The following is a 27,953-nucleotide window of genomic DNA, read 5'->3' as shown; positions in this document are numbered from 1 at the left end:
CATCACGCCTCATCCAGAGCCATAGTGGCCAAAGCCTTCCGGCACGGTTTTACCGGCCGATTTGCGCTCAGAGACGCAGAAGAGTTGGTGAAGAAGTGCAACGGCTGTCAGCGCTTCGCAAAGCAGAGACACCAGCCGGCTTCCGCCTTGAAAACCATCCCCATCACATGGCCATTTGCCGTATGGGGCTTGGATATGGTAGGCCCATTCAGAACGGCGCGAGGCGGCATGACACATCTCTTGGTGATGATTGACAAATTCACCAAGTGGATTGAAGCCAAGCCAATCAAGAAACTGGACGGGTCCACAGCCGTCACATTCCTCAAGGAAATCATTGTGAGATTCGGCTACCCCCACACCATCATCACCGACAATGGCACCAACTTCTCCCAAGGCATCTTCTCTCGCTATTGCGGGGAAATGGGGATCCGGATGGCCCTATCTTCTGTGGCGCACCCAGAGTCCAACGGACAAGTGGAAAAGGCTAACGGCTTAGTCCTAGCCGGCATCCGGCCCCGGCTGGTGGAGCCGCTCGAGCGAGCAGCCGGCTGCTGGATTGAAGAACTGCCCAATGTGCTGTGGAGCCTGCGCACAACGACAAACCGCTCAGTCGGCTTCACACCATTTTTCCTCGTATACGGGGCCGAAGCCGTCTTGCCGACTGATATCGAGCATGACGCGCCAAGGATCAAGCTCTACACAGAAGCCGAAGCCAAAGAAGCTCGCGAAGATGGAGTCGACCTGGTCGAAGAAGCCCGGCTGCTGGCTGAGTCTAGATCTACTATCTACCAGCAAAGCCTCCGACGCTATCACAGCCGGAAGGTCCAGCCCTTAGCATTCCGAGAAGGAGACCTAGTGCTCCGGCTGATCCAACGGACAGCCGGACAGCATAAACTGTCATCCCCATGGGAGGGTCCCTTCATCGTGAGCAAGGCAGTAGGCAATGATTCCTACTATCTCATAGATGCCCAAGAGGCTAGAGAAAACAAGCCGGACAAGGCTGACGAGGAGACTAAACGTCCCTGGAATGTCAGGTTACTCCGCCCATTTTACACATGAGAGCAGGAATGTATGTATCCCTTGTATCCCTTTTGTGAGTTATGAAAAAGCACGCGCCAAGAGCGCCGTTTCCGACAAGTTTTTCGCATACTTTACCTTGTTTCGCCAATTGGCTTGAACCCTTTCACGCGGTTGGGTCAGTAACGTGACCCGGTTTCCGACAGCCGGCTTCCGATCTAGCTACAGACCGCAACCCGGCTGTCCGGCTGGCGGGAGTAAGGCCTAGGGAGCCGACACGCGAAAAACGACTAAGGGAAAGAGTAAGAGCGAGTTGACTTGCAACTTTTCATAAAAGTGCCGGATTGCCGAATTCAGCTCGTTCGACTGAAATACTGTCGGCCCCACCCAGCGGCCCGCTCTTGATCCGGCGACGGATCGCAAGTCGGACGTGCGACCGGCAAGAGCACAGCCAAAGAGTGGGGCGGATGGGAAAAAGCGAACGAGTCGAAAGAAAGCAACTCGGCACACAAATGATTAACAAACACATTAAAGTGTGACTTAATTAAAAGACGATAGCATCCATACATGTGTACCCGGCATCCCGGGGATTTAATAAAATTGTCTTGGCAAAAGAACAACTGGAAAGACAGGTAAAACTAAGACGCGGCTGGAGAAGGGCCAGCCGGAGGAGCGTCCGCGGAGCCGGTTGCCGGATCGACTGCGGGCTCGTCTTCCGCCTCCTCATCTTCCATGTAGTCCTCATCGGATGGAGGAGGGTTCGGGTCCGCGACGAAGAGGGTCTTGTCAACGAAGTCGGCGATGGTGCTGGCTCGGGCAAGTCGGGCGGCCTTGAGATCGGCTGGGAGCTTGTCCTCCACGCCGGCTCGCCGGAACTGGAGCTGCCCCAGGTCCACCTCGTTGTACCAGGAGAGGACGAAGGACAGCGCCATGTCGGCACCGGCGCGCGTGGCCGACTCCTTCCAGTCGAGGAAGCGGTCCGGCGCCCGCTCCATCGAGGAGATGAGGCCGGAGATGTCTTGCGGCACCGCCTCTTCAGGCCACAGCATTGGCACCAGCTTTTCAGCCGCCTTCCGAAGCTCCCAGCCGAGCTTGGTGATGGGCTCGATGCGGGCAGCCATGGACGCCATGTGGTCCTCCATGGAGAAGTACTCCGAGCTGCCCTCGCCGGTCTCCCGCCTCCTGGAGTCGCGCGCGACGCCAACGGCTGCCAAAGCCGCGTCCTGCGTCTCCGGGAAGGCCGCTGCAAGAAGAAGAAGCAAGTCAGAAACCATTGAAGCCGAAATAAGCTGAAAAATGCAAATTTTCGAAGTCCTAAGCCAAAAGGAAAAGCCTGGCGGCAGCCGGAAAGAACCGACTGCCACCAGCCCGAAGATGAGGATAGCGAAGAAATCAGAAGTTTCTGCTGCCGGCTGCCAACGAAAGCCGGCAGCCGACAGCCGAAAGCCGGCAAAGGGAAAGGAGCATAGAGATGTACTCACCCGCCAAGCCGCGATCAAGCGCGCTAAACTCGTCGGTCCAGCGCTTGGCGGTAGCCGTCAGCTCTGTGGACTTAGCGGTGACCTCCTCCTGCAGCGCAAGCCGCTGCTTCTCCACCTCCGTCAGCCGCCGGCTCAGATCATCCACCTTCTCCTTCTGTGCCGTCCTGAGGGAGTTGAGCTCAGCGAGGTGGTTCTGCTCCAGCAGGCGCAGCCGCGTCAGCTCCTGCTCAGCCAGCTTGAGCTTGCCGGCGGCGGATCGGCCCGCCTCCTCGCTCTCGGCGCACTGGGCGCGAGCGGCTCGGAGATCCGACTCCAGCTGTGGGACCTTGGCGGCTTCAACTGCGAAGCAACCGGAAAGAAATGTCAGCCAACCAAGATTAAAAAGGAAATAAGACATCAAGTCGAAAGAAGCAAGAGCTTACACTTGGCGGTTTCCAGCTCGCGGGCCAAGTCGGCCCGGTCCAGCTTGGCCTTGTGGTAATGGGTGACGGCGCGATTATACAAAGTGGTGCGCCGGTCCATCACAGCCTAAGGAAAAGACAAAGTTAGTCGATCAGGCAAAACCCGTGCCGGCTCCAAGCAGCCGGCCCATGCCTCGGAGGGCTACCAGGATAATAATCAGATGAAAACAGACGAAGCTTACCTTGCCGGCTTCCTCCACCTTGGCAACGTTAGCCGCGGCCTCGGCTGCCCTGGCCTTGAGGTTGGCCTGCAGGCTGGAGAAGAACATCTCCACCGACGCTTGGCCGGGGTTCCCCTCCCGGCTGGTCACCTCGTAGGAGTCGGCGCGGAGCCACGCCTGCTCCATGGTGGCAGCCGAGCCGAGGCTGGAGTCGGAGGCGGACGGCACCTGAAGAAGAAGTGCGCCCTTGGCCACATGCAGGCCCTGCTGCGACGCCGATGGAGTCTCCGTCCTCACAAGCGCGCGCGAGTCGGCGCCCTCCATGCGCGCCGGCTCGTCCCTCGCCGGCTCCTGCCTGGCCGGCTCCCCTGTCATCGGCTGCGGCGGTGGCGTCGCTCCGGGCGCAGCGGATGGCCCAGCCGGCGCAGCCGTCTCCGGCGCTCGGGCGCCTCCGGCTCTCATCCAGCTCCACCACGCCGGGCCTGGTGCCGGCTCCGGCCGCAGGCGGCGCAGCCCTGCCAGCGCCGGTTCGAGGAGCAGCCCTGCCGGCTCCGGCTCCGGTTGAAGGCGGCATGCCCCGCCCGGCCCCGCGGGCTGGGTCCGAAGAGGTGTCCGGCGCGGGAACATGTCGTCCGGCGTCGGCTGCCGCGTTGGCTCGACCCGCGCCGCGGTCGGCGCCGAGGCCAGCGGCACGGCAAAGGAAGGCGCCCCTGCGGCAGGCGGCGGCGGCGTAGGTGCGCGCGAGGAGGGCTGCGGCGTCTGCTCCCTCCTCTGGCGGGGAAGCGGCGACACAACGCGCGGAGCTTGCCGGGAGCCGCCGCCCTGGGCAAACTTGATAGGGGCCCTAGCCGGATAAACAGAGAGAAGATAAGCATAAAAGTAAGGAAAGAAAAGGAATCAAACAAAAAAAAGAGAGAGAACTCACCCGGCCTGCTCCGGGACCTTCTTCGGCTGCTGCCGGCGCTGCTTCTTCGCCTTCGCCTCCCAGGCGGCGGTGGAGCCGGCTCGTTTCGTGCCCTTGGGCGCCGAAGTCGCCGTGGTGCTGGGTGGCCTCGTGCGCAGAGGCACGGCGGGGATTGACCCCGTGCCGGACGTCGTCGGCTCCTCGTCCTCCTGCTGCTCCGGTGAAGGGGGCGGATTGTGCTCCCCCTGGCCGCCTAGATCAGGCGCCTGCAGCAGGTCGTCGTCGCCGGCCTGGTCGCCGGCTTGGTCAGCCGGATCGACGTGATCCGGCGTCCACCTCCTCGTCGCCAGGTCGCCGTCCTTGGCGTTCTGGCGCTCAAAGAGCTAGAAAGACAGAAAAAAGCATGAGCAAATAACAAGCCGGAAGTCGGCAGAAGAAAAAGGAAGTCGGCCTCGCAGCCGCAAGCCGGAAATTGGCAAAGACACGAGGCTTACCCGCTCCGGTGGATGGTCCCTGTCGTGGGGCGCCAGCCCGTAGTTCCAGTCTTCCGACAGGTTCGCCTTGGTGATGTTATTCACCCGGCTGGCCACCTGGGCCTTGGTGAGCGGCGCCTTGGACGTCCGGTTCGGGTCGAACCGGCCGAACATGTGCCCGATCTTGTGGGTGCGCATCTGGAGCGGCAGCACCCGGCGCTCGGCGATGGTGCAGAGGAGATCTTCGGCAGTCAGCCCACCATCGACGGCTGTCGCCAGGAAGTCCCAAAGCAGGTTCACCTCGGCGTCCTGATCCGTCGAGCGGGCGTTGTAGCTCCAGTTTATCCGGCCGACTGGAGGAGCCGGGTTGAACTCCGGCAAGTTGATCCGGTCGACGAGCTCCCCCTCGTTGCGCACGTAGAAGAACGACATCTGCCAGTTCTTCACCGAGTCAACGGTGGGGATTTTGGGGAAAGGCGTACCGGGCCGGGTGTAGATCGAGGCGGCGCCGCAGGCTCGCAGGCGGCCGTCGTTGGTCTGCGCCTTCAAGTAGAACAGCCGGCTCCAAAAGTCAATGTCGGGCCACAAGCCGGCGTAAGCCTCCATGAACGCTACGAAGCAGCTCAGGAGGACGCACGCGTTGGCCGGCAGGTGGTGCGGCTGCAGGCCAAAGTTGTCGAGGAACTGCCGGAAGAACGTCGAAGCCGGCAGGCCCAGCCCGCGATCGAGGTGCGCGCCGAAGACGACGCGCTCGCCGGGCTCCGGCTTGGGCTCCACCTCCTCGCCGGGCACCCGCGTGATCACCGACTGCGGGATCCGCCGGAGGCGCACCAGTCGTTCGATGTCGTCCTCCCGCATGTAGGAGCCCCTCCACGATCCGCTGGGAGACGCCATTGTCGAGGTTGAGGAAGAAGATGACCAAGAAAGGCGAAACGGCGAGGAAGAGCCTTGCGACCGCGGCGGCGACAACGGCGGCTGAGGACGCTCCGTCGAAACGCGCGGCCCCGTGGCGCCGGATTGACGGAGTGGCGGCGGCGGATCGGTGAAGATTCGTTCGCCGGAGTTCGCCAGCGGGAGGCGTTCGCCGGAGCAGCAGCGAGCTCGAGCGCGAAGAGGAGAGCGATGGGAGCAGGAGCGCGAGGAGGAAGAAAGTGGCAAGTGGCCGCCTCGATGCCTCCCCCGCGGCACTTATAGCCTCCTGCCGCGGGCGGTTGGCCTCCAAGTGGCGGTCGTGGGCCACGTCCCCGGATTTACTGCGCCGTAACTCCTCCCACGACCACGACGGTTATCGGAAACGGCCACACCACGTCGCCCACTACCGCACCGGATCCGGGGGGACATTGATGTGACCAGACGAACCGACCGCCGGGCCAGGCGTCAGACCAGTCAAGTCGGGCGCAGGACCCGAGGCGGCGGAGACTCCGGCGCGCCGCAAGCCGGAGCCGGACAATAAGTTCCACTCGAACCAAAATTCATCAGCGAGGCGGAGACGCCATCAGATCTTGCGAGAAAGCAAAAACTGTACAAGTGTAAAAAGCGGCCGGCTAGAAGCAGCCGGCAGGAACGAGCCGGACGAGGGCGCAGCCGGCTGAATGGAAATTCTCAGTCGGCCCCTCCAAGGGCCGTCAAGTATATTCGAGAAGCCAGGAAAACCTGCCCAGGTCCTTCCGAACGCAGGACCTTGCCAGCTTCGGGGGCTAATGTCGGGGGGAAGACCCCGGATAGGGCAATGGACGCGGAGCAGCCGGCTGGCCACTGGCCGGCTCGCGGCAAGGCCGGCTGAGGAGCAGCCGGCTGGCGCCGTGGCCGGCTGGTCCGGAAGCCGGCTGGCTCTAGGTCCTAGTCGGCCTGGCTGCGGCCACCAATGCTGTAGCTGGGCCGGCTTCTACAAGCCATATCCGACTGGGGTTTGTACCTCAGACCGACTCGAGGCTGGCGAGTCTTGCACTGGAAGGAACCGGGTTGGTGATCCGGGTTCCCAAAGTCCACGCTGACTCCATCTTCCGTAAAGCGCGGGGCACTGTGGAGCAATAGTGCCACGCGCCGGATAGGCCGTCAGAGCTTACGACGATCCGTACTGGCTACAGTGGCTGACGGCGACAGGGACACCTCCTCTCCATACCGCTGACCGCAGGCGACCGGATGGGACAGGCCACGATGCCTCAACGGCTCCTGACGTCACCGCCTCGGGAAGGAGCGAAAGCCGGAGCCGGCCAAGCCGGCCAGTAAACTATAGGGTCTTATATGTAAAGTGCCGGCGCCTATATAAGCCGCACTACCCCCTCTCGTGCAGGGGATCGATCATTTATTGCTTCCACCCACCTACAGAGCTGCCCTGTGAGAGAGACCATCGTCTCCCTTAGCCTCCCAGGAGCAGCCGGACACAGCTCTAGGAGCACCATTGTACTGTGTGATCATCGTATACACTCATAGCAGGAGTAGAGGTTTTACCTCCATCGGAGGGCCTCGAACCTGGGTACGTCGCCTTGTCACTCGTGCCCATACCCGCATCCGGATACCGCCGTGAGATCCCTCAGGAACCACTTCGATTAGCCACCCTATGGCATATGCCGTGACGATACCACGACATATTTCTTGCATTGTATCAACCTTATATTGTTTTGTATCTGGAGAACGTCACAAGCAACCTCAATATGATTCAATCCTCATCTCCATTGGCACACATCCCCTCAATCAAGGTAACAACAATTCTGCCGCCACCTTCACGAGTTTTCTGGATCTGCGACAGAAAACCTTATGTTCCTTATTTGCATCTCGTGCCACCTCTAGCACGATCCTTTTTTCATTTTTAGAGGTAAGAATTCCTTTTTTCCATCACATTCAAACTACATAACATGCCCATCTAGCACGATCATTTTTTCCATTTTCTTTGTTTGTTTTTTCTGGCCACACATTGTACTTGCCCGGGTAGATGAGGTATATAAATAGGTCATAATCTTCTTTGAATAAGTAGTATGAGACTAAAAATCGTAGTATATCTAATACATTTTTATAAAAAAATCAAGGTGAAACAAATTGTAGAGTCCGATGAACAAGTCCTGCCTACACGAGGAACAAAAGCTTAGACTATAAGGAAAAAAATCACACCAGTTAGGACCAAAATTATAACGCGAAGGAACAAATCAAATCTACACGGGGGACAAAACTATAAATTTCGAGGAACAAGTTGCTCCTACAAGAGGAAAAATATTTAGAATTCACGGAACAAAAAATACACTACTGTTAGGCCAAAAATTACTACATGGAGGAAACAAATTGAATCTACACTAAGAACAAAACAATAAAATAAGGAATGAAATATACGTATTGTGGAACAAATCATAAGTGAAAAGGAAATAATTATTAAGTGTAATAAATTTGTGGCATACATAAAACGAATCATGACGATTGGTGGAAGAAGAATACGAACTTCTCGAACAATCACGAGTAAAAAAAGAAACAAATAAAAATTGGATCATGTTGAACAAATTAAAATACACGAGAAACAAATCTAGACTTTTCTCAAAACAAAAATATAGTCCGTTTAGAACAAATTTTATCATTGGTGGAACCAAATTTAAATCATGTGAAAAATTAAATACATGATAAACAAATAAACAAGAGGAAAAGCAAAAGCTTAGACAAATAGAGAACAAAAGTGTATGCAAAATAAGAGAGTCACTCTCACTTATAAAATCCCCACACCCCGTCCACCCCTCCCTTCCCAATTTCATTAATGAAACCACAATAGAGATCCATGCGACAAGAAATTACAAGTTTTGGATTTAAGCTAACATGTTATAGTAAGCCCCCCTCCTCCTCCTCCAAATTTAATTAATGAAACCACAATCCGTGTGACAAGAATCTAGAAGTTCTAAATTTAAGCCAAAATTACAGAACCTAGCTATTACATTGAAATGAGCGGTTTTATTTTGAGCATAAGAGCACCTATAAACTTAGGATTTCTCCAGATTGCTTGAATTGTTTCAACCCCGCATCATTTTGTCACCTGAGAAGGTCGCAAACAACCTCAAGTTGATGCAATCCTCATGTCCATCAACACACATCCCCTTGACGAGTTGGGCCGCCACCTCAAGCTGATGAAATACTCATCCCCAGGTCGCAAACAATCTAGGTAACACTTCTACCACCACCTTGATGAGTTTTATGGATCCACGACATAAAACCTTATGTTTCTTATCAGAATCTCGTGGCCCCTATATAAAGGAGGGGAGGTGAAAAGGGAATGGTACTCCAATTGTTTCCCCTGCACCCCTTCCTAGCCGCAACCCCCACCTTGGCGATGCCGAACCCTAGGTTTGCTCTCTCTTGCCAGAGCACTACCGGCTGCTACCATTGTTTAGATCTAATCTAGACGACGATCTATGGAGGCTTCAAATCTTCATCAATCTTGATACTCCAGTAAGGTGATATGCTTTGATTTCACATATAAGCGGTGACGCTGACAACAACATGTGGATATCTCGGAATGTGTGGATGCCTCGGAAATATTTAGAATTCACATAAGAAAAATTACAGTGCTCTTAGGCCAAAAAAATTATAGCAAGCAGGAGGAAACAAATTGAATCTACACAAAGAACAAAACAATATAAAAGAAGGAACACAATATATATGGACTATGGAACAAATTATAAGTGCAAAGGAAATTGATGTGGTCTAAGACCTAGATGTGGCCCGATCTTCACAGATTCAGATGGAAACAGAGGGAATCGTGGTGGGAGTGGATGAACACGATGAACACGAGGTGAAAATTGGGGACACACACACACACACACACACACACACACAAAACGGGTTTTTTCTCGCTCGCCCGAAACACCAACTTGATATAGGTTGCGAGAAAAGACCTTCCGGTAGAAGTCCCACATCGACAAATCAATGGATAGAACCCTAGAAGCGTGAAAATACCAAATTGATAGAGGTGTAAGCGAAAGACCTAAATAAGGTAGAAATGCAAGCAAGAGATATGGTAGAAGTCACCAAAGAGGGGAGATCTTTCGGTTAGTAAAACAAGTGATACAATAGATGTTGAATCTAAGGTAGGTAGGGTTTTCCCACAAGGGGCCGGCAAGATCATAGCTCAAGTCAAATTTAAAATCAGGTGTAGTCTCAGGTATGGACGACTAGGATGTATTTATAGTGCTAGGGAGCGAAGGGGTAAATTACATGGCAAAGAGCCAAGTCAAAACACGATTCGAGTCATTCTGGCGGTAAAACTGGTAGTGCCAATGGTGGAGGCGGTCCAGTGTTCTCATTCTAGAGACAGAACCAGCGGGCTGGACTTCAGCTGGAATTGCACTAAGTAAGGTGTTTTGGTGGTAATTTGGCGGGTAGGCCGGTGGCCCACAGACAGGTGATACGTCCAAAATGTATCTACTTTCCCAAACACTTTTGCTGTTTTTTGCCCTCTAATTTGTGTGTTTTGAATGCAACTAACACGGACTAACGCTATTTTCAGCAGAATTGCTCTCGTATCTCGTTTTAGTGCAGAAATCCAAATTTCAGAAAAATTCCCGGAAAATATTGCAAAATCCATATTTCACCCGAAAACTCACGGAGCCAGAAGACGAGATGGAGAAGGGCCACGAGGGACCCACACCTGCCCTAGGCGCAGGCCAGGCTTGGCCGCGCCTAGGGGTGGTCTGGCCGCCTCGGCCACCCTCTCGACCTCTGCTTCCGACTATATTAAGCCTCTGACCCTAAAATAGAGGGGGGTTCGACGTTTTTCTAGAAAGAGTTCCGCTGCTCCGCCGCCACCAGAAACCCCAATCCGGGGACTAGAAACTCTGTTCTAGCACCCTGCTGGGACGGGGAATTGGACGAGATCATCGTCATCGCCATTAGCGAAGCCTCTCCATCAACCATCCATGATTCCCCCATCCATGTGTGAGTAATTCCCTGCTATAGGCTGTAAGGGATGGTAGAGATTGGATGATATTGTTCATGTAATAGAAATAAAATTGTTATGGGCATAGTGAATAGTATTTGTTGTTATTATTTTTGACATTGTTGCAGCTTGTTATGCTTAATGCTTGTCACTTTGGGTCCGAGTGCCATGATCTCAGATCTGAACATGTTATTGATTCACGAGAATAATTTTTTTATCATAACTGCAAGTTGTATACACATATCGTTATCCAGAATCCGAGGCCCCAAAGTGACAATAATTGGGATAACCAGAGGGGTTGGCTTTGATGTGAGGATCACGTGTGTTCACAGAGTGTTAATTCTTTGCTCTAGTACTCTATTAAAAGGAGTACCTTAATTACCAGTAATTTCCCTTGAGACCCCGCTGGGCTGGTATGAAAAAAGATGTCGTGCAAGTTTCTCATTGCGAGCACGTACGACTAAATAGCAACACACGCCTATGATTATTTTATACTAGGATGCTTTTATCATTATTACTTGCAATGTCTACGTCTTGCTTATTATATGAACTATCTCATTCATGCAGCGCCCGTTCATCCATCTACTGCAATCATCGCTACTGTTGTTTTTATTTCATTACTGTTGTTACTTCACTACTTTCACAGCTATAAAACTGTTACAACTTGAAAGGATGAGATGTCGCCTAGAGGGGGATGAATAGGCGTTTAAAAAAATGCGGAATTAAACTAACGTTTATTTCACAAGCACAAATCCTAAATATGATAGGCTCACCTAAGTGCAACAACAACTAGAGCTAAGCAAGATAGGCACAAGATATATGTAGCACAAGTGATAGCAAGATATATGTATTTCAAGCACGATGGATATCACACGGAAAGTAAGCTTGGGTATAGAAATAACAGAGGCACGCGTAGACGAAGATGTATTTCCGTGTTCCCTTCCGTTGCAAGAAGGTACGTCACGTTTGGAGGGGTGGGGATCCCACGAAGGATTTCCCAATGCCACGAAGGCTCACCCTATTCTCCGAGCCTATTCCACAAAGGAATAGCCCTTTCCTTATGGCTAGCTTTTCCTCCACTCCGGAGATGGCAAGCTCCACAACCACTTCACAAGCTCCACGAATTAAGGAGAATCCCGTGCCCCTTCATAATCTTCCACAAAGAGGTCACCGGGGCACCAACCAAGCCAACTAGGAGGTCACCCTCCAAGAGTAACAAGCTCACGGTCTCTAAGTTGTATGCACCTAGCCAGTTCACCCATCAGACCGATCTGATGGAAGAGATTAGGCAATGCATTTATACTTCAACACTCCCCCTCACGTGTGGCTCCCTCAGGCCTAAACATGGACCGAAAGTGGGCTGCAATATTTTTATTTTATATTGTGCCAGCCGGGTCTTGAACTCAAGACCTCTTGGCTCTGATACCATGTAGAACTGCATGCTCTAACCAATGCAACCAAAAGACCGATCTAAAAGGGAGGGCGGGTCATTATACTCTAACATCCACAGCGCGGAAGCCGAGAGACATGAATCCCCGCCGCCCCCTTCATCAACGCTGCCCGGCTTTGTTCGGCGACGTCTCGGGAGGCGACGAGGGAAGGGAGCCAGTGAGGGGGGTGGTGGCGGCGGGGATTAGGTTTGGTATCCTCGGTCGCCTGGAGAAGGCGACGCGAGGAGCGGGTGGTTGGTGCATCACCATAGTTAGTTGTGCTTACGTGCAAGTTACCAAACGACTTCAGAAACTGCTCTAGTGATGCGACTTATCGTTACAATACAGGCTATAAAATATGTCTAGTAATCTTTCAACTATACCATGCAATTAAATTCATACTGATTAAACATGGATCCAGATATAAGTGAGAGTATGATAAAAAAAGATATAAGTGATATTCTTTATTATTTATTGTATTTGAAATAATAAGATACGCAACATACATATTTGTTGTGCACAACAATCATTATGTTCTGAGTTGATTATCTTTATATTATTTTTTTGGTTTGTTTGAATTAACTTTATCCTCCGTGTGTTTTGCCAGTTTGTTGTATATTTTTTTAAACCATAACCGAAATATTCATCCAGCTGGAGTTTAATTCTTCCACAATTAGACATGACTAACAAAAATACATAATAGTAGAAATTTGTTAAATTTTTATTTTAAACATTTATAGATAGTAATTTGCGTCCCCCATCCCCACATACACACACCAATTAATTCAATCACGCGTCTTAATATGCATTTGCCATGGATCAGCTTTGAAAGTGCAAATTTTCCATCTCGGATTATAACGTGAATTTTAATTTTACATGTCGCAAAGTAGTACCGGCCACGATCCATCTTTTTGAATCTATAAATGAATGGCGTATTCGATAGAACTCCGAGTACATGGCATAGGGTGTGCTTCCTTCATGGCAGCAAAACTAATTTCACATCATGAATAAAGACTGAGCATATATCATCCAGTTGCCAATCCAAACCGCAACATCTACATATAAGAGAGCTCATGAAGTGACACATCAAGCACAAGTGCAATCAGCGGCAAAATTATAGACACAAAAGAAAACCTGCATTTCCAAAATCCATAACTCCAACTAGCAGTACAGATATTTGGATCCCGGGCTACACGGAACCTTTTTTTTTGAATCGTCCGAAAAATGTTCATTTCAAGTTTCAGAAAATTCAGACAAAAAACTCTAGATGTAGAAAATAGTGTGCTATACCACTGTGAAAAAGTCTCAACTCTAAATGCCTAGTATTTTGGTCTGCACAAAATTGACAGCTGGAGTAGTGATGAGTGCCGGATTTCAAACCACCAAATTCTGTCAGACTTTTGTCATTTTTGTTGAGCCCAGAATACTAAGTATTTCGGGCTGAGACTTTGTGTATTGGATAGAGTAAATCATTATCTACGTCTACAATTTTTTTGATACTTTTAAAGCAAGTTTTGAAAGTTCAAAAAATTAAGGGAGCCATGTAGCTCGGGATCCAATTCGTTTTTCTGGGTGGAAGAATAATATGAACATTGACCTTCTCAGTTATCCGGGAACGTCATACAATACATATGCATATCTTGGAATGAGAATAGTAATCAACTAGCTTCAGCATGGGCCTGCAAGAGACTCCCTTGGAATGATAATAGTCATGCAACTAGCTAGCGTTAGAGCATCTCCAGCCGCGTCCCCCAAACCGTCCCCCAAACCGCGCCGGATTGAGCGTTTGGGGAACGTGTTTCGTTCGTGCCGCGTTTGGGGGACGTCGCTCCCCAGTCGCGTCCCCCAAACAAAATTTCGCAAATTTCAAACTTAACTAGATTCGATTAGATTCGTCCAAACTTACATAGATTCGAACGAAATTTGACTAACTTTAAACTAAACCTAATCTAGAACCACTTGCGGCTGCCGGAGGCGTCGTAGTACTGCTGGAAGTTGTACATGTCGTCGGTGACGACCTCCTGCTTGACGCGCTCGTCGACGGGCTCGTCCTTCACCAAGCCGCTTGGTCCTGCCTCGCCGTCGTCGGTGAGGTCCACCAACGGCTTGCCGGAGTCGCGGATGGACATGGCGATCGCCGCGTCCAGGTCGCCCCTCCAGGCGTCCTTGTCGTCCATGGACGCCAAGAACGCCGCCCGCAGCCCTGGGCAGTCCTCGGGGTCGTCGCTGCTGGCGATGAGCCGCTGCTGCCGCTCGTACTCCGCCAGCAGCGCCGCCTTCGACGCTTCCTCCGGCTCCTCCTTCACCTCCGGCTTCGGGATGAGGAGGGCGCCGCCGCGCCTCCCTTGCTGCCGCCCGCTGCTGCCGCCACGCCTCGTGTTGACGGGCGTCGCCGGCTCCTCCTTGACCTCCCGTTTGGGGACGGTGTAGGGCGCCGACCGGTACGACGAGGACGGCGTCGATCGCGCCGGTCCCGAGGAAGAAGAGTGCGAGGAGGACGAGTACGTCGTCCTCCTCGGCTGCCATTGAGGAGACGGCGGCGACGACGGCATCTCCAGCCTTGGAGCGCCGTTGCGGATGCCGCGGATGACGTTCTCGAGGGTGCGCCCCGGAACGCCCCGAACGGGCGCGGCCTTCCCTGTTCCAGCTGTTGGGGCCGCCGACGAGGTTGTCGGTGCTGTGCATCTCGACGTCGTACTTCGCCTGGAAGTACGTCGTCCACCAGGCGTCGTTGTCGTTGACCGCCCATGTCGGATCCAACCGCTCCTCGGCGGTGAGTTGAGCCCGACGGGCCTTGATGGCGTCCCTCCATTGGTCCGTGCGCGGCTTCGGCGGCGGCGGAACGCCAATGCCGTTCACGGCCATCTTCCAGCCGCCGCTACTTGGCAGCCGCATGTCCGGCGGGACTGGATACCGGCGTGGTACGGCGCCCACGCCTCCGCCACGGTGAGGCCGCCGCGGCCGGCCGCCGCCGCGGCGATCTTGCGGGAGGACGAGCTCGACATTTTTTGAGCGGCGAGGAGAAGATCTGGGAGGGGGGAGGCGGCGGCGACGAGAAGGATTATGAGCGGCGAGAACTGCAGGGCGTCTTAAAACAGCGGCGGCAGCGGGTGGTTGCACACAATAACTCCGGCGCGGACGGCCACGCGGCCATGCACGACGAGACGCGTCCCTGCGTCGCCTGGGAAAACAGGGACGCCATTAACGTCGCTTGACCAAAGGTAGGCGGCGGGGTTTTAGCCTTCCTGTGCCGCTGACGGGTCGGCCCCGCCACTCCCCGCCTCGCTTTTCGTTGTGTCCGGCGTCCCCGGTGCGTCCCCTGTGGGACGGGGACGGGCTCGGGGCGCCGGACACCGTATCGGGCCGCGCCAGACAAAAATGGGCTTTGGGGAACGCGGCTGGAACGCATTTTCTGTCCGGCGCGTCCCAAATCCCTTTGGGGGACGGTTTGGGGGACGCGGCTGGAGATGCTCTTAGACCCGCAAGGGCGTGTGATATGAACAAAGCGTGTCTTTCTCGCCAACCCTTATATCACATCATGACAATAGATAGAGAATATCATAGGCATTCAGTAACAAATCCACACAGCAAAACATGCATTCAATATCATAAGCGTTCAATAAAGAGTCCACACAGCAAAACTTGCATTCAGTCACCAATACATAGGTGCAGTCACTATGAATTACTCCTAGAAAGGAGCCTGGGCAACTCGGCCTACCAGGGGGTCTGGAGGGGGGTTTCGATCTCGTTCGTCCAATCCCGTGGCTACAGTAATTCATCAGCCCCGCTTTTCACCACACACAGCCATCGGATGCGGGTAAAAGAAGTTTACTTTTTTGCTGCTTGCGTTACTCTATGACATGTGGGGGCAGGAGAGTGTGGGACCCAAATATCATCACACCGACGATGCTCGTTCGCGTCTCTTTTCTTCCCTCGTTTTCCTGTGCGCGTGGCCCGTGGCGAAAAATCTTTCCGCGTGTGTGGCGGCGGCGATGAGGGTACGCAGGAGGCGGGGATGCGGCGGCGATGAGGGTACGCAGGAGGCGGAGATGCGGCGGCGATGAGGGTACGCAGGAGGCGGAGATGCGGCGGCCGCCCCGAGTGAAGAAGCCAATCGCCCTAGGTGGAGAAGAGGAGCTACGGAGAGCCCGAAGTGTGGGAACCGCCGTCGCCGGCGCAGCCGCCGCCATCGCGCAGCCGCGGCCGTCCGCGGGCTCCGGCGCCATTTAGGAGGACGGTGGGTGGCGCCGATGCGTGGTTGGAGAGGGTGCGGGAGGAGGAGGGAGGCGGTGCTGTGCCCATCACCCCGCGCCTTCACCCCCACCTCGCTGGCTCCCGATGCCAGTCGTCCGCCGCGGAGACGCTCACCGTTCTTGGGGTGGCGCTAGGCCGGAGGTAGAGGAGCATCAAGGGGCGGCGCTGGGCCGTAGGTGGGGGAGCAGCGAGGGGCGACTCTTGGGGTGGCTCTGGGGCTAGGACGACCGGTGCTGGGCGAGCTCCCACGGCCATGCCCACGCTCGTCGTCGTCCAGGTCGCCTCTTCCCCAACCCGGCCTATATATTTATAACTAGAGCAAGGAATGATTGGTTACTGGGGGAGGCTGGCACAGAGGCTGTGAGCACCGGAGTCCGCCGAAACCAACCTGATACGCCACGGAATCCGTTCTGCAATTTCCCCTCCCGAATTGAGTATGGGTAATTTGTGCTCTGTAGACTATACTGTCAATGTCTGTATTGCTGCACGGTCTGCTCTATACGTAGGGAGAGTTTATTATTGTTTACGCCACGTTCATTTATAAATTAGAGAACTTGAAATTTCATGTCTATTTCTTTCTTAATGCTCTTGTTAAGGCACCCATCTAACGAGAATTTGTTGTTTGCCTACAGATCATTATATATATTGTACTATTCTGATCATGTTTCCATGAGACTGTTTATGCTTCGAAGCAGGTAAGGAGTCCATTTTGCATCAGGATATATATGTGTAGTCAGAAACTTGGAGTTGCTAGGTTTATTGAAATGATGACAAATGTGTGATGGTCGTCTGAATAGTCCTACTTCATCTTAGCACATAGCAGACATTTTTAACTAGCATAAAGTTCGCGTCTCCTTGACTATCTCTTGAAGCTAAAACATAGACCCTAAGGATTGCTATTATCTGCGATGGATTCATCACTTATAGGATACTACAAGCTATTAGTCTCATGTCGTGGATCCTCTATATGCTACAGGTTATAGCTGTTCATTAAGGGTTATTTAAAATATTATAAATGGTAATCGGAGATTGTCAAGAATACTTTTGTCCTTGTTTGCCTCCTTGATCTTGCAGAGTTCTTGAACCGTCGCAGCTAGCAGGGTTGCTCGACGGATACTGCTTATTTCTATAAGAAATTGCATCAGCATGCCCCCATATTTTATTACTCCCTTGATTGTTCTGCACTTACGGGTGATGGTTCTCTACAAACTATATGTCTTTGTTTATGATTTAAACTTGTTTGCAAGGAATATGTATAGTGCGATTGCAATATTCTAAAATTACGTTGCATGACCTACTAGATTCTTACGCGGCTGTTTACAGCTGTGTCTCGCTTTGCCTCTACACCGGTATTGGATAAATTTTCATATGACGCATATCTTTAGTACAATGCCATTGAATCTTAGCTAAATTTCCATACGAGGTTTGCCACTATTGATGTTGTTGTATTATATTAGAACTTCCGTACTCTGGTCCTCGATTTTCAAATTGGTTGGAAACCTAAATTGTTTACCCATCGGGATTTATTCTATGCTTCTTGCTGATGATCTTGATGTATATGTATGGATGAATATAATGCCACTTGTTTGTACTATTAAGGAAAATAATATTACTTATTAACCGATTAAAACTTATAGTTACAGTAATGTCTCGCTTTGGCCTCTGCATCAGCGCGCAATGAGTCATTGGACAGTGCCATTGAACATTAGCTAAATTTCCACACGAGTATTGCTGTTATTGCAATTATTGTATTAGAACTGTAGTATTGTGGCCCTCACTTTTCCACCCGATCAGATAACTAAATTATTTGCATGTGGTCATTTGTTTTTTGCCTCTTTGTATGTACTTCTCAAGAAAGTAACGCTCCTTAACCGATTATAACTTATGGTTATAATTATGTCTTCCTTTTGCATCTGCGCCGGGGCGCACCGGGTCATCTAGTTACTCCTATAAATCTTCCTGGCCAACTCGGCCTCCCAGGGCCTCTGAGGGGGGGATTTCATCCTGCTCGTCCGTCAGCAATTTTTCACTCCCGCAATCTTCCCTGGCCGTTGGATACTGTCAAACATTTTTTCACCTCGCCTGCTTTCCCGTGCGTCCATGACAGATGGGGATGGCTTCGTGCGGGGCCAGTTCATCGGCCGCAGGGACAGGCGTTCGTGCCGTGAAAATTGCTTGCCTCTCAGTCCCGGAGTTACCGCTGCGGGCGAGCAGGAGCGACGTGGGAGACGTGCGTGTACAGGGGCGTGGACTTTGGTGGCCTCTGCTATGTGTACGTGTGTCCTCTTGCGCTCTCTCTCTCTGGAGATGGGCCAGCATGTCGTGGGGCCCGTTGAGCAGCGCGAGTGTGGGCTTCCGCCTGGGTTGCTGCCGCGTGAAGTCCCTGCCCGGTCGGACGACGGGATGAGCCATAGTGCCATACCTGTCCTGCCTATGTCGCCTCCAACTCGCCCTCCTTTTACCCCCCGCACGAAGCCATCCCCAGTTCTCTCTCGCTCGTCCCTCCTCGCCGCCTCTTCTCTCACTCGTCGCTCCTCGCCGCCTCTGCACACTCTGCGATTTGCCTCTTCGTTGGTTGCATCCGCTGCAGATGGAGCTTCAGGTCGCCGGCATGTACGGTTGAGGTTGAGGTTGGCCTCTCATTGCGCTTCACGTGTTCGACGAAATTCCTCGCTGCTCGTTCCTTGGTTTTTCCAGGTTGTTTGTTCCTCCGTTGCTTCATTGCTTGCTTCGTATCCTACCTTCCTCCGTTGCTAAAAAGGTTCGCAAGATTTCTGCTGAAAAGTGCTGGCCGCAAAATTTTTCCTTCGACCATTGTTCTATTTTCATCTTATCTTATGTTGATTTGCTTGGTTTGCTCGCTTTAGGGAGGAGAGGTTTCAGAGTTCAAGCGGTTTCAAAGTAGAAACAGAGGAGGGCTAAGCTGTGTTGCAACTTCTTTCAAGCCCTAGGTGAGTGCTCAGGTTGTACGCACAATTCCTTATTTCAGGGAAACTGGAGCAGTTTCCTTCAAAAATATATGCCTGCTATAGTCTGAAACTTAAGAACCTTTGAATTTTGCTGTTGTTCTGGAATGTGTTGCCTGTACAGTTGTACAGTTCAGCAATGAGTCGGTTGAGTAAAGTTAGACAGGGATTTAAAGCCATGGATTTATGTATTTCTTGACTGCAGATCTAGGCTGTACCTCAAACAAATAAGAATCGTAGTTTTAGCAGGATAAGAAAGAAAGAAAGATCCAATACAGGGTCATGTGAGTGCAGTTTTTTTATAAAGCAACCACTCCAAGTCCTCTTAGATAAACTGTTACGGATCTTGAATGCATGGTTGAGATGGGTTTCCTGAGTAGGTTACGAATCATAGTTTCAGCAGGCTAAGAAAGAAAGAAAGATCCAATACAGGGTCATAGTTCCTTGGAACACCACTCCCTGCAGTGACCATAATAGTTGCAGAACATCCATGTCTTTAGATGAGGCTTCAGAATTGCTCACTGTTTCTCTATTTGAAGTCACTTGCAAGTACTCTTAACAACAGCAGCAGCTCCAGTAATTGTATACCTTCAAATCATTTCTTTTTTTGCAATGCTTTCTTACTGGAGCATGCTTGCTTTGTTTATATTGTTGCAGATCCTGCTGTCTAAGGATTTCACGACCTCCTGCTTGGACCGTGCTGTGGTCACTGCTACTGTCGAGGTGTGTTCATCACTATTTGCAATGCTTTTGTGCTTACTCCATGCCTCCCTGGTCGTACACTTACCTTTGTTTTTATGCTGCGGAATATGTCCACGTGTTGTGTATTTTTGTTTAATAGTTATCCTGCTTGCTATTTTACTGCAATTCTCGGTAGGATGTGCACTGTTGATATCTAGAGAACTTCTGGATGTTTGGGCTGTGTTTCCAATTCTGACCCTTCTTTTGTTACCAGTGGTGTTGTGCTTTCGTCTGCGTCTATGTGTCCCTGATTTCTTCGTGGACTCCTTTGTACCAATGTGCTGTGACCATCGTCATGGTCGGCCCACGTGTTGTTCGTCCCAAAAAACCTAGAGTGCTTTCATCGCCTGCGGCCGGTGTGTCTAGAAGTAAAAGTCACAAAGCCCCTTTAGCCCCTTTGGTGCATCCACCCGCTGGGTTTATTTACGCAGGGCTCCCCAAGAGAAAATGTATGATTTGCTCTATTTTGTTTTGAGTAGTATTATCTTCCTTTGGTTTTACCCTAGCCTGCTGATGTGTTTGGATATATGCTTCGAACTTTATTCCTATAGGGGATGGGTTTTTCCCTGTTCTTACCTCAAAGGTTACTACTAGAAATCGAAAAAGGCGCAAGATCATACATGATAGGCTGCGTGGCCGAATTCCAGGTTATTATCTTGTTTGTTTCTACTCCTCATTTGTTAAGCTTCTTGTCCGCTTCTCCACCATATAAGATTTTGTACGCGCGTGTTTGCTACAGATGCGCCCTTTATTTCTCCTTTAGAGCCTTCGTGGGTTGGGTTCTCGGTGGAGGAGACCGACATCTTAAAAGGTAAAGCTTGTCCAGTGTGATTTGTGATGTCTGTAGCATCTTTGAGGTTGTTATCATCCTGCTGGTTCTGAGACTACGAAATTTGTTAGCTGGGTATGCAGATAGGTCTTTTTATGGAGGACCAGCCTATATGTGTGGTCGGTGTAAGGCGAGCTTTTGGTTTCAAGAGAGGGTGAAGTCTCTGTCTGCGATCACGGAGAGACGAGTTGTCTACAACAATTGCTGCAAAGGTGGAAAGGTCTTTGTTGAACCTTTCAAGGATCCACCCGAGTTTCTTCGTGAGCTTATAAATTTTGATGGCCCCCCACGCAGTAAAGCTTTTATTGAAAAGATACGCCAGTACAACTGTTTATTTGCGTTTACTTCCATGGGATGTACTGTTGATCGGTCGGAAAATAATGGTGGAGGTCCAAACATTTTTAAAATATCTGGTAGTGTTAGTCATCGGATAGGATCACTTTTGCCTCAGCCAGGGGATGCTCCAAAATTTGCAGAGTTGTATATATATCAATATATCATGGAGGAGATGAAGTTGATAACCGAATTCAGGCTTTAAGCAAGGATGATAAAATTGAGGGTACCTTAGACAAGGACATTGTTAAGGGGCTTGAGGTCATGCTTGATACGCATAATTCTCTTGTGAAGAAGTTTCGCATGGCTAAGCAAGTTTTAGCAGAAAATGAGTTTGCTAATGTTTCTATTCGTATAGTTGCTCCTGGTTTAACAGATGGGCCTCAATTTAATCTACCTTCCACGGATGAGCTTGCGTGCTTGGTAGTGGGTGAACTAACGTTGGAGACTCCTAAACGTGATATAATAATCCGTGGTAGGGGAGATGATTTGCAGCGTATATCTTCTTTGCACCCTGCTTACATGTCTCTACAGTATCCTTTGCTATTTCCATATGGTGAGCGTGGGTTTCATCTGGGGGTTAAGTACATTGGGGCTGCCACTTTGAACCCAAAAAAAAGGCAAAACATGACCATGCAGGAGTTTTATTGTTTCTGCTCTCACTATAAAGAAGGCCAGCATAACCCCTATTTATCGTGTGGGCTATTGTCTGATCAAGCTATCGTAGACTCACGTGCCTGTATAGATGAATCCCGACTGCACTTTATTCAGTTAAGCAACGATGATTTGAGGTCTGAGAGTCTGCAAGGACTTGTAGATGCGGTTGGAGCAGGTCATATGGATGGAAGCGAGATAGGTAAAAAAAATATCCTGCCTTCTTCTTTTACTGGCGGACGCCGTTATATGATTGAAAATTTTCAAGATGCGGTGGCCATTGCGCGTGTTCATGGTTGTCCGGATATTTTTACCACCTTCACATGTAACCCAAAATGGCCTGAAATCACAGAGGCTCTGCTTCCTGAGCCTGGCCAAAAACCACATACGAGAGCTGATATTACTGTTAGGGTCTACCACATGAAGCTTGCTGAATATCTATGTGATATTAGGGCGGGGAGAGCATTTGGGAAAGTTACTGCAGGTAATTTAGTCCTCTGTTGCTTATCTGTTTGGTTCCTGTGTTCTTCTCTTGAACTGTTTGTTCAGTGTTTAGCAACTGTTTTGTTTTCAGTGTTGCACACCGTAGAGTTTCAGAAAAGGGGGTTACCTCACGCACATATACTCGTTTGGCAAGACAAGGAAGAGCGAGGTGAGGTAAGCCCTGCTTTAATTGACTCTTTTGTCTGCGCGGAGATACCTGACCCTGTGAAAGATCCACTTGGGTATGCCCTTGTTGCTGAATTTATGATGCATGGTCCATGCGGGGAGGATCATCCTAAGTGTCCTTGCATGAAAGATGGGGTTTGTTCGAAGAAATTCCCTAAAACATTTCATGATGAAACATCTATTGATGAATTTGGTTTACCTGTTTATAGGCGTCCAAACAACGACCGTTTTATCATGAAAAAAAAAGGCCAGGCTTGACAATAGGCATGTTGTTCCTTATAATATGACTTTGCTGAAAAAGTATCAGGCTCATTTAAATGTTGAGTGGTGTAACAAGACACACGTCATAAAATATTTGTACAAGTATGTTACTAAGGGCCCTGATTATGCAAAGACTCTGTTTGAAAGGATTCGAAATTCCGGTGATCCAGAGGATGGCGTAGATGAAATTCAGGAATATCGAGAGTGCCGTTACATATGTGCTTATGGTTCATTTTGGAGAGGTTATGGGTACGATATACATAGCAAGCAGCCTTCTGTAGAAAGACTCGCCGTTCACTTGCTTGATAAACAGGTTGTGCGCTTCCGCGCAAAGACTAACCTTCCTGCACTTGTTGATAATACCCTGCTACAGAAAACTACGCTAACTGAGTGGTTCGTTGCTAATGCTAGATATAGAAGTGCCCGAACTTTAACATATTGTGATTTCCCCACAAAATGGTCCTGGGTGGCAGAACAAAAAAAATGGGTCAAAAGAAAAGGGAAACTTAAAATTGGTAGAATATACTATGTGCACCCCTCTCTTGGTGAGCTTTATTATCTTAGAATGTTGTTAATGCTTGTCAAAGGTGCAAGGTCTTATGCTGATGTTAGGACTTACAATGGTGTTGTGCATGAATCATTTAAAGATGCTTGTGCTGCTAGGGGCCTGTTAGGTGATGACAGCGAATGGTATTGTGCTTTCGATGATGCGTTGACACGACAGGAAACTCGGCTGATGGAATACGCAACATAGATATCTTCTACCCTGTAGAGGTTTTAAATACTATCAAAGTAAACAACTTTCCTTACCATAGACTTGTGCTTAAAAGAGGTGTTCCCATCATGCTTCTTAGAAATATATGTCAAGCAGCAGGTTTATGCAATGGTACACGTCTTATTGTTTCTAGGCTTGCTGAAAAAGTCATTGAGGCCATTGTGATGACCGGTTCTAATATCGGAGATGTTGTTTATATACCAAGAATATGTCTCACAACTAGAGACCCCAAGTGGCCATTTACTTTGCATCGACGCCAATTTCCTATTAGAATTTGCTATGCCATGACTATTAATAAAAGCCAAGGCCAGACACTTGCAACTGTTGGTTTATATCTCAAGTCCCCTGTGTTCACTCATGGTCAGTTTTATGTGGCAGTCTCACGTGTGACCTCGAAAAAGGCTCTACGAATATTGGTTCAGAATGGAGATGGAACGTGTGGTTCTGAAACCAGGAATATTGTGTTCTCGGAAATTTTCCAGGCCCTTGTAGGCAAATAATTGTGCATCCTATGTTAATTACTTATTATATGTTTTGGTTTACCGTAGGCTTTTGAGGCTTATAACTTAGTCACCCCATGTATATGCATACCGCAGGCTTTTGAGTGCTTGGTTACCTTTGCAGACCTAATTACCGCAGATACTTGTTAGTGTTATTTGTGCAACTCGGGTAACGTGGGTGGGTGTTGCGTTTTGTCTATGGATGTGCACGTTATTGTGCTGGGTTATGTGATTTTGGTCTTTCCTCTTCTCTGCGTGAGCCACTGTCTTCATTTTCTCCTAGGTGATGCCAGTCAATTTGCGGTTCACTTCCTATGCAGATCCCCTGGTTTAACTGTTCTTGTTCTTTTGTTCCAGATGCCGATTAACCCGCTTAGGGAGATTCACAAGGATAGCCATCACTGGACTATCTGCGTTCTTGTTTCTCGCATGTGGCACTATCGTGGAGGGACTGATGAGGGCCCTATTAAACATACTGACCTGGTTTTGCTTGATACTGATGTTGGTCCTATACCACCCCATTCTTCGGTCCACGCTCCTTTCTATACCTGTTATTTACCTTCTGTCTTTTCTTCAGGGAACTCATATGTATGGCCAACTCCCTCCAGCCACTGCTGAGCGCCTCAAGGATGTGTTGCAGGAGGGAAAGGTTTTCGTTATAAGGAAATTCTTCTGTAACGCGTCCAGGACATCTTTCAGGCCCGTGGAGAGTCCTTTCATGGTTCAGTTCACAAAATACACTACTGTTGAGGAGAGGCCCGGGTTGGAGGTTAATTACCCATTCTGCACGTACAGTTTGACTGCATTTGATGAACTCCCAGATCCCAGTGGACGTCCTGCACGCTTTGTCGGTTGGTTCTGTTTGTAGCCTAGATTACTGCCACCCGGCTTCTCTGTTTACTTCCTCACATTTGGTTTATTCCGTTGCATATGTCATTGGCAAAATCTCACATGTTTCGGACGTTGTCCCTATTCAATCTCTGTACCAGACAGAAGCTTCTAACACGAGAACAATTGTGCTGACGAACCTGCTGTGAGTGTTGGCCTCCGCTACCTATTTTTCTTTGTATGTCTTATCAATATTTATGGTTTATGTGTCTCATTTAATTCCTGCATGTGGGTCTGCAGGGGTGCCGAGCTAAGGCTTGTTCTCTGGGGTGACCGAGCGGTTGAATTTAATGCAGACTTGGTTTGTGCAATGGGTGATAAGGAACCCGTCATTGGTATCTTCGTGGGAACATTGACTAAGAACCATCGAGGTAATTGCAATGCTGCTCATTTCTTTACGCTTCTTATGTTTTAGCACCATTAATTCTACCTTTATGTATACCATCAATCTACTTGCTTCCTTTCTTGCACTTACATATTTGTTCTGCTCGGTTCAGGTTCTGTTGCTTGCTTGTTTTTTATTCATTGTTGTGTGGTTTGGCTGCAGGTGTCACGGGGTTAAGTGGTAGCTCTGCTTGTCGCTGGTATATCGATGAGGACATACCTGATATTAACTCATTCCGTATAGGGTATGTTTTTCTATGTTACACTCCCCCCCCCCCGTATATCGACTTCGTATTTAGACTTGGTTTATTCCTTCCTGCAGCCTTGGGGAGCAGTTTACTCCTCTGTCTGCCTATGTCCCCACGGTGTCAGATGCCCTTCCAGCATGTGTCTATGCAGAACCTGTTGAGATGACTATGAAAGAACTCAATGATGTTGACCCTTTTGTAGATATGGTTAGTCCATTCTACTTCTCAGTACTATATTCCGTTTGAATTATTTTACAACTCCCTGTGCTCCTCATTTTGGCTTCTATGCTGTCTGCAGGAAAAGAGGTTCATCTGCAGTGTTACTGTTGACTTCATTACTGCTGATCAGCGATGGTGGTTTGCTTCATGTAAACTATGCCACAAGTCTGCTAGGCATGATGGCTACCAGTTCCATTGCTCGGGCGAAGCCTGCGGCTCTGTTAAGGCTGATCTAGCGTAAGCAATTGCATATTTTCGCTGTAGCTTTCATGCAATCTGTTGGATCTTAACCTTGCATTCTGCATGCTATGTGCCTAATTGTTATTTGGATCTTCATTTGTAGGTACTGTGTTTCATTCTTTGCATCTGATGCCACGGGTGGGGCTGAGTTTGTGATGTTTGATAGGGTTGGAGTAGCAGCTGTAGGCAAGCATTTGATGACCTTGATGCATCAGAGGTACCCAGGTCATTCCACAGTCGATGAGATAGTTGCAGTTGCTAGGCATGACACTGGTATTCCAGCAGAGATTTCTCGGCTTGTTAGCCAAAAGTATAAACTTTTGGTCAGCATATCGAAAAAGTGGAAGACGGGTAACAATGTCGACGAGCCCCTAGCTTTCCAGGTCTGCAGGATTATAGAGACATACAAGCCCGAGTTGCCACCGCTTGGTTTTGCCCCTGGTTTGGTTTCTACTGCGCTTTTGTCATCAGCCGGTGGATCGGGCACGAGAACTCCACCTCTGGGTCCAGTTATGTCGCCTGGGCTGCACACACCTCATGCGAGTGGTTCACCTCACAATCAGGCCTTTCATGCTGGATATGGTTCGCATGTGGCACAGGTAATTCTATGGACCTGGTTGATGTGTGTTGGATCCTTTTTCGTGATCTATTTTTCTTTTGTAAATGTTGATATGTTTTGTTGGAACATAGGCTCGTGCCTCACCTGCTGCTACGCTTAGCCCTGCAACTCCAGCTAAAAGGTACCATTAATACCACCACTATTATTCTGTGTGACCCTTGCTTGCTTTGTTCTTCCATCAACTCTTTACTGTGTTCTTGTAGCAATTCATCTGCTCCCATGCGTGGCGTGAGGCGTTCTTTATTCGCAAGCCCTTCCAAAGACAAGGAACAGATTGATGTGGACAATAGTGTTCCAAGTCGAGAAGAACCAGATGTTGGTTTCCCTCATTTCTTCTTTTGTGTTCTTCTTGTTTTTCTTTCGCCATGCTGCCAAATTGCTCACCCTTGGTATCTTTGGTTTAGCTTTTTGGGTTTGCCAACTTACTCATCCTTTCACGCAGGCCTTGGTGGATGATGCTGCAGCTGCTGCTGAGGACAAGGAAGATAATGTTGTGCTTTCAAAGGGTGCTGCTGTTGGGGTCAAAGAAGATGGTGTCGTGCTTCCAAAGTCTAAAAGGTGCTTCCCATCACCTTCTGTTCTGGGTTTTCTGTATAACACTATTAAGTATTGTTGTATTGTTTCTTATGCTAGCATGTTGTACATATTGCTCAGTATTGTTGTATTGTTTCTTATGCTAGCCTGTTGTACATATTGCTCGACTGCATGGCTATGAATGGTTCCTGTCTGGTGTGCATATTACGGTTTAGTGCTACAAACTACTTACCATGCATTCATTTTGTTGTCTTAGGGGTGCCTCTGGTAACAAGCCAAGTGGAGCGATCAAGAAACCCAAGATGTAGTAACCGGTCTGCTATGGCTGTAGATGCTGATTTTGGATAAGGTATTGTTCTGTTTATTTGTGGACGCTCTATTTATTATCCTTGCATTCCTGATGTTCTGTATCGACAACGGCCCTTTGTCGCATGCCATGCCATTTTCAAGTAGTGCATCTTCGATTCCATATCTTCCTGACATGTTTGTTGATACTTGATACTCTTTGTTCTCTCGTCTTGTATCTGTCTATCAGGTCTTCATCTGTAAAGTCCTGTCATTGTGCATGGTTGCTCTTAGAAGTTCGGCTGCCATGGACAACCTGAAGATCTGTTTAGTATTTTGGTGTTGCTCCTTGCCTCGATGTCCGCTGCTACCCAGTGGTGTTGCTTTCTAGATCATCGATCTTGCGAGCGAGGCTCATCGCCTTAACATATTTTGTTGTTCCCTTTGGGTTCTACGCAATGTTGTTAAGCTAATGTGATGCCTCTGCAGCCCCATCTCCGAGTACCGCTGAACTATGTACCTTGCTGCTGTATCGACCTGATGTACTAGCTATCTACATGCCTATGTTGGTGGTACTGTATGTACACAGGAGCTATTCTATAAGCAAGCTTTTGTAAATATGTCCTCTCTACTGTTAGAGGAAGAACCTGCGATCCTGTAAGCCTAAACTATGAAATGAACCTTTCTATGTATGGTATGAATCATTGTGCAGACTTTCA

The 27,953-nt window shown here is 49.6% G+C and overlaps 2 protein-coding genes across 10 annotated transcripts in view; one reads left to right on the top strand and one right to left on the bottom strand.

The window, feature by feature from the left end:
• Nucleotides 1-16,344, bottom strand: part of LOC139839243 (uncharacterized) — a 22,927-nt gene extending 6,583 nt beyond the window's left edge. Inside the window, exons 1-3 of the mRNA XM_071829295.1 lie at nucleotides 16,204-16,344; nucleotides 2,499-2,691; nucleotides 1,888-2,260 (exon numbers count right to left, since the gene is read on the bottom strand). Coding sequence (XP_071685396.1) covers nucleotides 1,888-2,260; nucleotides 2,499-2,691; nucleotides 16,204-16,344 — 707 coding nt within the window. The remainder of the gene's footprint in view (nucleotides 1-1,887; nucleotides 2,261-2,498; nucleotides 2,692-16,203) is intronic.
• LOC127295295 (replication protein A 70 kDa DNA-binding subunit A) lies at nucleotides 15,714-27,953 on the top strand. 9 transcript variants are annotated; one of them, XM_071818991.1, is made up of 22 exons: nucleotides 15,714-15,844; nucleotides 15,913-18,719; nucleotides 18,787-18,850; nucleotides 18,957-19,040; nucleotides 19,713-19,778; nucleotides 20,011-20,245; nucleotides 20,348-20,443; nucleotides 20,536-20,607; nucleotides 20,697-20,845; nucleotides 24,175-24,318; nucleotides 24,395-24,668; nucleotides 24,748-24,850; nucleotides 24,946-25,076; nucleotides 25,253-25,334; nucleotides 25,412-25,544; nucleotides 25,636-25,793; nucleotides 25,900-26,395; nucleotides 26,487-26,536; nucleotides 26,619-26,730; nucleotides 26,858-26,973; nucleotides 27,206-27,298; nucleotides 27,485-27,953. In XM_071818991.1, exons 6-21 carry the CDS (start codon nucleotides 20,092-20,094, stop codon nucleotides 27,255-27,257), a joined length of 2,322 nt encoding a protein of 773 aa, XP_071675092.1. In that variant the 5' UTR covers nucleotides 15,714-15,844; nucleotides 15,913-18,719; nucleotides 18,787-18,850; nucleotides 18,957-19,040; nucleotides 19,713-19,778; nucleotides 20,011-20,091; the 3' UTR covers nucleotides 27,258-27,298; nucleotides 27,485-27,953. The 9 variants fall into 9 exon arrangements, with proteins under 9 accessions (XP_071675092.1, XP_051181176.1, XP_051181178.1 ...); XM_051325216.2 differs by having other exon boundaries at nucleotides 15,798-16,529; nucleotides 16,722-18,719; XM_051325218.2 differs by having other exon boundaries at nucleotides 15,798-18,713.

The sequence above is a fragment of the Lolium perenne genome, chromosome 4, assembly GCF_019359855.2.
Source record: "Lolium perenne isolate Kyuss_39 chromosome 4, Kyuss_2.0, whole genome shotgun sequence".
Classification (NCBI taxonomy): domain Eukaryota; kingdom Viridiplantae; phylum Streptophyta; class Magnoliopsida; order Poales; family Poaceae; genus Lolium; species Lolium perenne.
This window is presented reverse-complemented; position numbering and strand designations above follow the sequence as displayed.